The sequence below is a fragment of the Acipenser ruthenus genome, chromosome 1 (genome assembly GCF_902713425.1).
Source record: "Acipenser ruthenus chromosome 1, fAciRut3.2 maternal haplotype, whole genome shotgun sequence".
Lineage (NCBI taxonomy): Eukaryota > Metazoa > Chordata > Actinopteri > Acipenseriformes > Acipenseridae > Acipenser > Acipenser ruthenus.
This window is the reverse complement of record NC_081189.1, coordinates 18770619-18783084: the sequence shown is the minus strand read 5'-3', so window position 1 is coordinate 18783084 and position 12466 is coordinate 18770619. Positions and strand designations below refer to the sequence as shown.

The 12466-nt window shown below is 42.7% G+C and overlaps 1 protein-coding gene and 1 long non-coding RNA gene across 3 annotated transcripts; both read right to left on the bottom strand.

Moving 5' to 3' along the window:
- Positions 1–5122: 5122 nt before the first annotated feature.
- LOC131722910 (uncharacterized) lies at positions 5123–8228 on the bottom strand. 2 transcript variants are annotated; one of them, XR_009320060.1, is made up of 4 exons: positions 8142–8228; positions 7625–7999; positions 7311–7369; positions 5123–5137 (listed from the first exon to the last, which is right to left on the bottom strand). It is a non-coding gene; the product is annotated as an uncharacterized LOC131722910 (long non-coding RNA). The 2 variants fall into 2 exon arrangements; XR_009320059.1 differs by lacking the exon at positions 5123–5137 and having other exon boundaries at positions 7292–7369.
- A 2250-nt stretch (positions 8229–10478) lies between these two features.
- On the bottom strand, positions 10479–12086 carry LOC131722179 (uncharacterized). The gene is made up of 2 exons (XM_059015639.1): positions 11376–12086; positions 10479–11066 (listed from the first exon to the last, which is right to left on the bottom strand). The coding sequence occupies exons 1-2, from the start codon at positions 12072–12074 to the stop codon at positions 10494–10496; spliced, it is 1272 nt and encodes a 423-aa protein (XP_058871622.1). The 5' UTR covers positions 12075–12086; the 3' UTR covers positions 10479–10493.
- Between the last annotated feature and the right edge of the window lie 380 nt (positions 12087–12466).

The window sequence follows — 12466 nt, the reverse complement described above, 5'->3', positions numbered from 1 at the left end:
CAGAGACTGGGTGACAGTGTGTTAGGCTGATGTAACCGTGCTTAGGAAAAGAGATGAATGTTACCAATATACATATCTATTATTTCACTGTAATTAGCGAAACAGTTGAAGAAAAAAATACAGCCTGGTTGCAACAGTAAACAAAGAAGAAGAGCGTTTCCACCTTCTGCGCAAAACTAGTACTCACTGAAAGCAATCACCAGTGTCCAGGTGCTGTATTTTACAATGTGCTGGACGTGGCAGCCATCAATTCCTTCGTTTTGTACAATGAATGCACCGGGGAAAATATCAGTAGGATATATCTCTTATAATGCTAGCCACGGTGCTTTGGCAGAAACATTTGGCTCAGAAAACTGCAAAGCTGCAGGGAAACGCAGCTCAAACTGGATACAGTGCGTAGCCATCAAGTGACACACGCATCAGACAACAATGCCAGGTAACTAAATACAATACAAATAAAACTTCTGATAGCTGTGCCGAGTGTGAAAGAGCAGTATGTGGTAAATGCACACAAGTTGATAAGCGTTACATCTGTGTGGATTGTGCTAATATGGGGGCTACTTTGAAGCATGTTTCCCTGAATGCGCATTCCCGTTACACTGTGGGAACGGAGTTATTTTCTTTTTTATGTTATTTTTTTTATAAATAATTATTTCGATTTTACAATTGTGTATGTAGGCCTACATATAACGAGTTTGCAGCTGGTTACACAATATTTTCTTTTTAAATGTTTATTTTATTAAAGTTTTTCATTTTTTGGAAGTATGTGAAAAAAAGCCCTTTATGTTATTTTTGTAAATAATGACTTCGTTTTCACAATTTCGTATGTACATATAGCAGTTTACACCTGTTTACACAATATCTTCTTTTGAAATGTTCATTTTATTATAGTTTTTCATTATTTACGTCAGCCTTTTATATGATTATATATATATATATATATATCTAAATTAGCGCATATAATGCAATATATATATATATATATATATATATATATATATATATATATATATATATATATATGTGCTAGCTGTAGTTCATCAACATCCGTTTTGATATGTTCTTGGGAGAACTAGATGTGTAAGCATACCAGTTACATGTGGACAATTATTAAGGATTACAGGTTTATTATGATTTAGATGAGTGCTTTGTGCCACGGTACAGTCATTACAATGTTTGTTATTATGCCTGATTTTTTGCAGCACTGCATTGTGGTAGCACCGTATAATTTCCTTCTAATATCGTGTCCTCCTTCCTTTAAATAACACCGTGTAACAATTTTTTTTTCTTTGGTTCCTGGGTAGTAAGTGTTATTTCCTAATTGCTTATGCCTCAAAAGTATAGAAAATGGCTATTATTCCCCACAAACTTTGCTTTTGTGACCAGGAAAGTGATATTTTGAAATTTACCTATTTTCCAGAAGATTCCAGATAGATTCAGTGCTGAGTAAACTTTGAGTAACTTCTAGAACTTTCTAGAACTTTCCAGTAATATAAATAGTAGTATAAATACAGGGGCCTTAAGCCCACCAGTTCAGTTTAGTTCCAGCTGCCTAAGTGGATACATATCTGCATTTTTCTGAGATGGCATCAAGAAGCTGCAAGCATCCGGCAGACCCATTTTGCTATGTCTGTAGCCAATTTATCAAGACAAGAGCGAAAAAGTACTCCGTGGAAGCATCTGCTAAGATGTGTGAGGCCTACAAGGCATATTTCGGCATGCCTGTCGGGGATCAAGACAAACCCTGGGCACCTCATTTCACCTGCGAGCACTGCAAAAAAACTCTGGAAGGTAAGATGGACAATTGTTGCTCGGAATTTTATGTTATAAAATTTGTTAACATTTTTAAAATTGTAAACGTTTTTAATTTTAAAATGTTTTACAATTTTCAATGTTATTGAAAAAATATATCATATATGAAAAATGTTGCGAGAATCTCTTACACATTAGTCATGGGTGAAATAAATGTATTTTTGTAGGATGATACAGAGGGGAAAAGAGAGCCATGAAGTTCGCTATCCCAAGAATTTGGCGGGAACCCACTGACAACTCAAGCAACTGTTACTTCTGCATGGTGGACCCTTCCAAGCGGACCGAGTTCTCTGTGGGGAGGAACAACGTCAAGTGGGAGCCACTGGTGGACCCCCGGAAGGTGCTGATGCCACCACTGCACATCAAATTGGGCCTTATGAAACAATTTGTCAGAGCTCTAGATAAGGAGTCGGCAGCCTTCAAGTACCTTCAAGACTTCTTCCCTAAGCTGTCTTAGGGAAGATAAAGAAGATACTGGAGTGCAATGAATTCCCCAAGAAGCTCACTAGTAAGGAGAAAGCGGCTTGGAACAGCTTTGTCGCAGTGGTTCGGGGCTTCCTGGGCAATCACAAGGCCGAAAACTATGTGGAGCTGGTTGAGACTCTGGTGAAGAACTACGGCACAGTGGGCTGTAGGATGTCTCTCAAAGTCCATATCCTTGATGCTCATCTTGATAAATTCAAGGAGAACATGGGAGCGTACTCGGAGGAGCAAGGCGAGCGCTTCCACCAGGATATACTGGACTTTGAACGCCACTACCAAGGACAGTATAACGAGAACATGATGGGAGACTACATTTGGGGGCTGATTCGTGAAAGTGATTTACAGTATAATCGTAAATCTCGAAAAACTACTCACTTCTAAATCTTTTGTAGTCATTTTTGTATTACTTTAGTATAAATACATGTTAATTTGGATTCATATGTTGTTTTTTTCTGACTTTATGTGAATGAAAAGACACAAATTTGCCCGTTTTCTCATTGGAAATAGGTAAATTTCAAAATATCACTGTCCTGGTCACAAAAGCAAAGTTTGTGGGGAATAATAGCCATTTTCTATACTTTTGAGGCATAAGCAATTAGGAAATAACACTTACTACCCAGGAACAAAAATTGTGTTACATAGTGTAATTCTTTATAACATATCCTTAAACTACCATTAAAAGCCTTAGAAAAGGGAGATTTAGAAAAACTATATAGAAAAAAATGAACGCTGTTATTGTAGGTCAGCAGCAAATGGAACGTGTTCTCATAAAAGTTTGATGGCACAGACCGTGCTGCTCTTGTTTTGACTGAAAGCCCCCAACTCAACCCTGCTGTGAAACATAAAAAGACAAAACTATAATAGCAATTTTGAAAAGGATTTATTTTGTTGTAAATTTAGTTTACATTTTATTTGGAGTTTCTCTTGAAAAATAAAAAACTGTAAGTAAACTATATTTGTGTGATTTTTATATATATATATATATATATATATATATATATATATACATGTGTGTGTGTGTGTGTATGATCCACGTATAAGAACATAAGAACATAAGAAAGTTTACAAACGAGAGGAAGCCATTCGGCCCATCTTGCTCGTTTGGTTGTTAGTAGCTTATTGATCCCAGAATCTCATCAAGCAACTTCTTCCAGGGTGTCAGCTTCAACAACATTACTGGGGAGTTGGTTCCAGACCCTCACAATTATCTGTGTAAAAAAGTGCCTCCTGTTTTCTGTTCTGAATGCCTCTTTATCTAATCTCTATCTGCGACCCCTGGTCCGTGTTTCTTTTTTCAGGTCGAAAAAGTCCCCTGGGTCGACATTGTCAATACCTTTTAGGATTTTGATTGCTTGAATCAGATCACTGCGTAGTCTTCTTTGTTCAAGACTGAATAGATTCAATTCTTTTAGCCTGTCTGCATAGGACATGCCTTTTAAACCCGGGATAATTCTGGTTGCTCTTCTTTGCACTCTTTCTAGAGCAGCAGTATCCTTTTTGTAACGAGGTGACCAGAACTGAACACAATATTCTAGGTGAGGTCTTACTAATGCATTGTAAAGTTTTAACATTACTTCCCTTGATTTAAATTCATCACTTCTCACAATATATCCAAGTATCTTGTTGGCATTTTTTTTTAAAGCTTTCCCACATTGTCTAGATGAGGACATTTCTGAGTCAACATAAACTCCAAAGTCTTTTTCATTTTCATGTGGTGTCATTGCGTGTGACTAAGAATGCATGAATAAAATACAGTAACCAATCATTTTAAGTTCTTACATTTTAACAGTATACATAACAACAGAAGTGTTTTATTTTTCACAACCGCTTTTTTTAAACAACTCGCTGGTGCAAGCCGTTCTTTTGAACCTTGAGAAAGTCCATCATAGTCTTTTGTTTCAGCGACGCAAAATATGTTTGCCGGGCTTCACCAAGTAAATGCCTCAGGAGAACTAATTGTCACAGACGGTTCTGGCACCTCCCTTTTGTGCTATAAATCATTAGATCCTTTTGCATGGAAGGCCTCGGTTGCAAGGGTGTGCGGTTCTTTGATGGACCCTATGGAAGGCTGTGGGTATTCACTGACACAGAAGTTGTAATTGAAACACCGCACAGGTGCTCGGTTTTATTTATTTTTTGATCGTGTGATTTGTATTGATTTCTTTTAGCCCGCAGAGGGCGCTGTTGTCCGTGGTCTGGCTAACAACTATGATATCCAGAACTTACGGGAATACCACGGCAGGGTACTCAGTACAGTTCAGGTGCACTCGCAGCAGGTGCTCAAAATAATGAAAAACGAAAAGGCAAAAAGAAACAGGGAAAATAAAACACAGTAATGAAAACTACAAAATAAATGTGCTATACTTTGCAGCGTGATTTTCCCCAGTCACCGCTACCCTTACGACCCGGGTCTCCGTCCTACTCTATGCTGTTTCGTCAGCTAACTCTAAAACAATATTATTATTATTTGTTTATTTAGCAGACGCCTTTATCCAAGGCGACTTACAGAGACTAGGGTGTGTGAACAATGCATCAGCTGCAGAGTCACTTACAGTTACATCTCACCCGAAAGACGGAGCACAAGGAGGTTAAGTGACTTGCTCAGGGTAACACACTGATTTAGTGGCTGAGGTGGGATTTGAACCAGGGACCTCCTGGTTACAAGCCCTTTTCTTTAACCACTGGACCACACAGCCTCATCGGGGTCTGTCCAAGGATTCCCCACTTTCTCTCTATTTCTTTAGTTTCTTCTCTCTGAGTTTCAGGTCTTTTCTCCTGTCCGTCTGTGGTCTTGCCGAGCAGCGAGACCGCTTGCTCGTTGTTCAGGTCTAAAGGGGCAGATCTGAGGAAACAGCACAGTATTAATTTATAGGATCAACAATCCCACTAAAATCCGCCTCCCAGCCACTCAGAGAGAGGGAAAGCGCGCACACCCTCTTCCCCACATCTCTGTGTCACTGCCATGACTGACAGGCAGATCCCACAGGATTTGCCAACCTTGAATGATAACCAACAGGTGTCTGAAACCTGCTTGTGCAGGCAAATTTTTAGAAACCAAGAGGGAGGTCAAGCTTGGTCCAAGCACGGTACCAGTTAATACAAGGATATTATATTTAACATAGTTTATTATATCTTGATTTTAAATGAAAATAACTGGACTTGCCACTGTATGCGTATTCAGAGGCAGTCTTTGTCAAATACTTTGTTAGCACACATTTGTATATGAAGTTAAACTGACCCATTGACAACACACTGAAAAGGTAACATAATACGCAGCTAAGAGGGACATTTATATTTTTGACCCAGGTTAAAATCATTAAATAGAGCTGGTGTTACATATTAAAAACACCTCTTGCATATACTTGCATTGAATTTGGTAGCAAGGACCCTGTGAACTCCAGTTTACCTCAATTTTAGGGAAAGGAGGGGTGGAAGATAGTGAACCATGCGCTCACATGCACTTAAATTTTGAAAATAGAGTTGACCAGATCCTTCTAGAAAATATCATTAACTCAAAGATAGAAACTGTCAAAGCAGATTGGTGATCAGATTTAATTGGGACTCCTCATGTATTCAATAGAGGGAAAAATCCTATAAAAACCAAGGTAAAACCAGTCAAGGATCACGCGACTTGCTAACTACAAGTTGTGTGGTCTATGCTCTGAAAAAAAAAAAACTGGTTGCTGTTTGGTCGTATTCACAAGTCTCTGCCTTTTGAAGACAGTTCTTATTTTTCAATATAGCGCATATATGTGAATTTGGTATCTCTTTTATATTGATGTATTGCTATAAGGTATAGAAATTATGTTTTAGTCCAAAGAGAGTAATATATATTGAATATTCTGGAATTTAGCAGTGGATGTTTTTAACTTTATGTATGCATAGCCCAAGCATATAATTAACCATATCTATTACTATATTGAAGTATTAATGGTGTTAAACCTGTAAAGGCACCAGATCGCCTAGAATGCTTATTACTTGAGATTTACGGTGGTCTGCGCAACCATCCAATTAACATAAGCATTGAATAAACCGAAGAGAGCACTACCACTGCTGTGATACATTAAAACTTCAAATTAGAAAAGTATGAGAGTTTCTTGAATATTAAAAAGTTGTCTGGACATATAGCCCACCCAGAGCCGTGGATAATTGAAGTCGTGGTAGAACGGGGCGCAGAGAAATGAGGTTCTGCTGTACAAGTATTCTGGTTATTTATTAAACTTTTGGAACTGCTTAACACCCTATTGCTGCTCTATCTATAAAAAGTATAGTTAACATATACTTGAATTAATATGGATTGTTTGTTCTGTATCATGACATTGCTTTTGGATGGCAGAAAGACTCATGTTGCAGAGCAGTTGGATCCATTCCTGGTTTTACTGGGAGTGTAATAAGATACCTGATCTTGTTACCTGTACACAATGTGGCTAATCAAGCTAGTAGTTTTATTCCCATCCCTGAGCTTTGAGACACAAATATATATTCAAGTTTTGTTCAGTGTCCAAAGTTTTAGGTTGTGGTTATTTGGCACGATGTGGTGGTTCAAGTACAGCAGATGTTAGTGCATGGGGAGCTTTTTCCCCTGCTCTCAGGCGGTGTAATCCCACCAGACCAAGGTGGGTATGGAGGCTGTCACACTTCCTTTCTAATGAAACAGAAGGCAAAAGTTGGTCCTAGATTTGTGGTTTCCTCAGCACATACCAGCATTCAGTCAGTTTATAGTCATTTAGCAGACACTTCTCCAAAGCGACTTGGAGATGAACTACGCAATAGCAGAGTCACTTACAACAGGAGCTCTGTTTCAAGTCTCATCCTTAAACCAAACAAAAGCCACCATTCTAAAAAGATAGAGGGGAGGCCATTCAGCCCATCTAAAATCGGAGGTGGTTCAGAGGAGCCAACTGATCTCAACTTATTTAACCCAGCCCATTTGTTTACTGGGTACATTTAAAACCAATTCAGATGAGGGACAAAATAACTGAAAGTACAAAAAAGGTATAAAAAAATGTCAACACCTTTATTTAGCAGTCATGATAATCCAATAACTAGACAGAACTGCATCTTCAGTTACCACCTGGAGAAAGAAACACGGATGATCAGTATTAGAATTGCATGCAGAACAAGGGCAATGTGGATTTTAAAAGTGCCACAATAAACACACACCACAACTACAGAGTGCTTCATCTCCAAAAACTAAACAATAAAAAACGTGCCATATCCTCAATAAGACAATTGAAATATTACTTTGCTTCTTCCCATACTCCTCATGGTAGACACTCCGTACGCCAGTTAAAAGCCACAAAATGTGCAAGAATTAAAAAAAGCATACCAGCTTCCTCTGCAGACAGAGCCCTCCACTCATCCGCCTCTTCGAAGTGACCAGGCTCCCCAGCCCCCTCATAGTTCTCAGTGTCACTGTGCTCTGGCACCTTGGAGGCATCATAGGTACCTTCCAAATGCTGGTTCGGATCATCAGAATTGTCATTGCCTTCTGCCTCAACATCCAAAAGCCTGTTATAGTCATTCTCGTCAAAGGCATCGTCCTCTGGAGACAGTGCCTCCCGATCCTCTTTGGACACGCCTTTGTAAGACAGCAAGTCCTCCTTCAGTTCAAGAATGGCCGCGCCAGTCTTCCTCTCCCCGTCGTCACCTCCCTGCTTTTCAAGGACCAGCAGGGCATCGCTGCTTATGGTGCTTTTAGTAACTGAGGGGATACATGTAAAAATAAATACATTTTAGCGTACAAGCCAAGGTCTTACCACTGCCACAAGAGTCACTCAAGCAGAAGTTACTGGATCTGCAATTTTTACACCCTTCCCCTTGCTTTCTGGGGGTCGTATACATACCGATGGGCAAAGTCACATCTTCATTTATGCACACAGAGTCACAGCAGGAACAGACACTGTGGTTACCTTCAAGTTCCACCCACCTGAACAGAGACATTAGTAGTTATTCACATGGAACTGCCTCAAGTTACATGCTCCTAGAAAAGAGCATGGTGCCTCATTGGAATGCCACCCTCCCAGAACTACGGAAACCAAATCTTTAGTTCTAGAAAATTAACACATCATTAATGGTTGCCTTCATCTTGCACTACCCAAGACATGCAATGGAGCGATACCTTTAACCCTTAAATGGAACCTACCTGTTCACGTTCTTATCATAGTGGCAAGATTTGGTACTCTGCGTTACCATGCTGTTGCTCGTTACCACCATTGTGCAGTGCATGTAGTACTTGTTTACCTTGGGAATAGAATGGAGAATTATTTCCTTAGCAATATTAGACAGACGATACACCAGATGACTGGAGGAGCAACTTGGTCAACTTCTGCAGCTAACCATTTGTGTTCATGCATGCAAGCAGTGCGCGTCAGACATCTTAACTACATTGAATGAGCGTCAGGCCACACCACCTAAACACGGCACGATCATAGCCATTAACTTTGGGCTGCCATTCACTTCATGCAAAAGTCACACTTCCAACACATGCTGGCAATATCGTTTTACGAAGAGTGAACACGGCACTGGTGTCAGAGTAGCAGAAGAAACTCCAATTGCATTGGAAGAGATCTGGGTGCCAAAGCCCAGTATAGGGATGAGCAGGTACAAAGGGAAACCTACCAGAGGGGACAGCGTGTTGAACTGGAAAGCATCAACAATTAAATTGATTGTATTGTTGGTTCTGGGAGGCACAAAATGGGAGCTACAGGTTTCATACTTGCTGTCCACCATGCACCTGGAAAGGGAGGAAGTGCAATGAAAAGAGCATGTGGGTTTCAAGCACAGAACAGGATTGCAAAAAGTAATTTGTAAGCCCTGGCATATTTAAGATGCGATGTCATTGCTGTGGTGTGGTGAGGTAATGCAACTCCAGTGTCAATAAAGTCACTCCCAAGTCATTACCTTGCAACATGCGACACCAAAGCCATATACTACAACTGCCATAAAGTTGAACATTTGCCTCCATCTAAAATTGTAGTTCATGCAAAGTGAACTGTGAGCACAGGGTTGGAGCATCCCTGTGAAGCATTATCATTCATGCCGTGGTTTTAGAACAGCTGACCTCCACAGAAAGCCAGGAGAGCAGCATCCAGGTTTTCATAGAATAACCAATAGTCTTACCCATAATTCTCAATCACTGTGTATCTGGGCGTTGAATTTGAAGCTGGAGATGCGGTTGCATAACAGCTGTGGATGAAAAGCTTTGTCCCAGGAATAGTAAGATTGGTAGTAGCTTGAAAGTGTATGGGTTGTCCAAGGTAGAATGTATTCATCATGCGCTCAGGAACCCAGTCACCTAAGGAGTAAAAAAAAAAAACCCACACAAGGTGGGAGGGTGGAACAGACAGTTGAAGCATGCAGTTGGGGGGGGGGGGGGGGGGGGGGGATTAGCATTAAAACGGGACACTATTTTGACATGTGGACTCTCAGGAGAACCACAGTACAGTGTAGCACCCCCGCTTCAACAGTACTTGTCCTCATCTGTATACACCCTATTTAAAATCATAGATAATAGGGAACCCTTAATGATATACAGATCCCAAGACATGCTGTAGGTACTACACTACGCTTTATATAGTTATATAACCGTTGAAGAGTTCTGCTTACCATTAATTATTTTTAGGGCAAAGCCGTATGGGGTCTTGAGACTCTTGAACCGAGTTGGATTCCTCCAAAGCGGACGAATACCGTGCCTGTAGACATGGTGATACCTACAAACAGGAAGAATCAAGCGGACGAGTTTTTCAATGCAATATGACTCTTGGACATTAGCTTTGTTAAACCGCTTTTAAAACCGGGGGGATTTAAAAGAATAAACAAGTCCGCTTTTGCCATGCCGTATAATTAGAAAGAGGTTCCTTACCTATAGTAACGACACTGAAGGGGTACAGTGAATGGCATAGATCTCCGAATTGTACTGTTTTGCACAGATGGAACATATTTAAGGACGTTCTTGTACACCAACTGTCCAGCTTCCACCTTGAAGGTGGTGTAGAAAGAGAATATGAAGTTAGAACATCGGAAAGCAGGTTTAAAATGACACACAAATAAAAGCACACACTACATACATAGGAATCGTAACGTTACACATTGTGCCTGAAACTACATTGACGTATATTAAAAAAAGCGCCACCCCACACACCCTGATGCATCATCCATTGCTTGTAACAGTCAAGTGAAGCTAGAAATATGTAAAGTCAGAACTCTCTACGGCATGGGATACTCACAGACGCCTGGCTTCCACATTCTTTGAGGCCATATGTAAAGAGAAGATACCCACCAGAGACTCCATTGCTTCTGCAGCTGGTCCCCAGAGTCAACTGGCCTGCTTTACACTTGAATCCGTACAGGTCAGTCCTTACCCTCACGTACATTTTGTTTTCGCTGCACAACACGCGGACCGCTGCAGCAAGACTAATGGGTAGCGGCCGGGGCATAGGAACAGGCTTGGGATTCATGACCTTTTGGAGCTCAGGCGGCACGAGCGCGTTGACAGGGATCACCCGAGGGCTAAGCAGCTTGAAAGGAAAGGGAGTGACAGGCACTGGGATGCCGTAAGGCGGAATAAACTTCACAGGGTAAGGCCTTGGTTGTATTGGAGGTTGAACCGGAACATTTTCCTCACTGTGTATCTCCGTCTCAACCTGCTGAATGGTATCGTGCTCCTCGCCCTGCACCTGCTCAATGGGGTCGTGCTCCTCGCCCTGCACCTGCACAATGGGGTCGTGCTCCTCGCCCTGCACCTGCACAATGGGGTCGTGCTCCTCGCCCTGCACCTGCTCAATGGGGTCGTGCTCCTCGCCCTGCGCAATGGGGTCGTGCTCCTCGCCCTGCGCAATGGGGTCGTGCTCCTCGCCCTGCGCAATGGGGTCGTGCTCCTCGCCCTGCGCAATGGGGTCGTGCTCCTCGCCCTGCGCAATGGGGTCGTGCTCCTCGCCCTGCGCAATGGGGTCGTGCTCCTCGCCCTGCGCAATGGGGTCGTGCTCCTCGCCCTGCGCAATGGGGTCGTGCTCCTCGCCCTGCGCAATGGGGTCGTGCGCCTCGCCCTGCGCAATGGGGTCGTGCGCCTCGCCCTGCACCTGCGCAATGGGGTCGTGCGCCTCGCCCTGCGCAATGGGGTCGTGCTCCTCGCCCTGCGCAATGGGGTCGTGCTCCCCGCCCTGCGCAATGGGGTCGTGCTCCTCGCCCTGCGCAATGGGGTCGTTCTCCTCGCCCTGCGCAATGGGGTCATGCTCCTCGCCCTGCGCAATGGGGTCGTGCTCCTCGCCCTGCGCAATGGGGTCGTGCTCCTCGCCCTGCGCAATGGGGTCGTGCTCCTCGCCCTGTACCTGCTCAATGGGGTCATACTCCTCTCCCTGTACCTGCTCAATGGGGTCGTACTCCTCACCCTGTACCTGCTCAATGGGGTCGTACTCCTCGCCTTGCTCAATAGGGTCGTTCTCCTCCCCTTGCACCTGCTCAATGGGGTCGTGCTCCTCGCCCTGTACCTGCTCAATGGGGTCGTACTCCTCGCCCTGTACCTGCTCAATGGGGTCGTACTCCTCGCCCTGTACCTGCTCAATGGGGTCGTACTCCTCGCCCTGTACTTGCTCAGTAGGATCATTTCCCTTGCTGCGTAGCTCGCTATACGTCTCTGTTTCGCCGTGCTCCGCAGAGATCTGCGAAGCAAAAATACCTGCAACTAAAAAGCAGGAAAAAAGGAGGAAAAACTGCATCGCCGATGGAACGGAACTGCGCAATGACCGGGACGCTCCACGGCACCCAGCAAACAACTCCATTATACCCTTAACAAGAACCGAAGAGATACCTTAGTTTTTCCAGACCACACTTTTATAGCGCTTCCCATTAACAATAATCACCTGTGACCAATGCCAGCTAATTACCCATGTAGTCAAATGTGACGATCACCTTTAACACCTTCAATGGACTCCAGTTAAATCAGATGATTCTTCTTGATAACCTCCCATTCAATCGACTGATTCTAGTCAGATCGGGTGTCAAATGTCAGTCTGTCTCTCGTGTGCTGGCAGTTGCTTTTGTTTTTTCTTTATTTTGATTTGCAAATCTAACCCGTAATCTTTGCAGAAACGCATTTATTTGAGTCGTATTGCGTTGCTAGAACTGCAGTACCTAGTAGTAATGCTTGGGATACCACTGCACCTGTATGATT

Excerpts from the sequence above, each read along its gene's own strand:
- LOC131722179 (XM_059015639.1), bottom strand. The coding sequence starts at position 12,074 with ATGGAGTTGTTTGCTGGGTGCCGTGGAGCGTCCCGGTCATTGCGCAGT. Across the intron at positions 11,067-11,375 it reads CGCACGACCCCATTGCGCAG|GGCGAGGAGCACGACCCCAT; the intron begins GTGCAGGGCGAG and ends GAGCAGGTGCAG.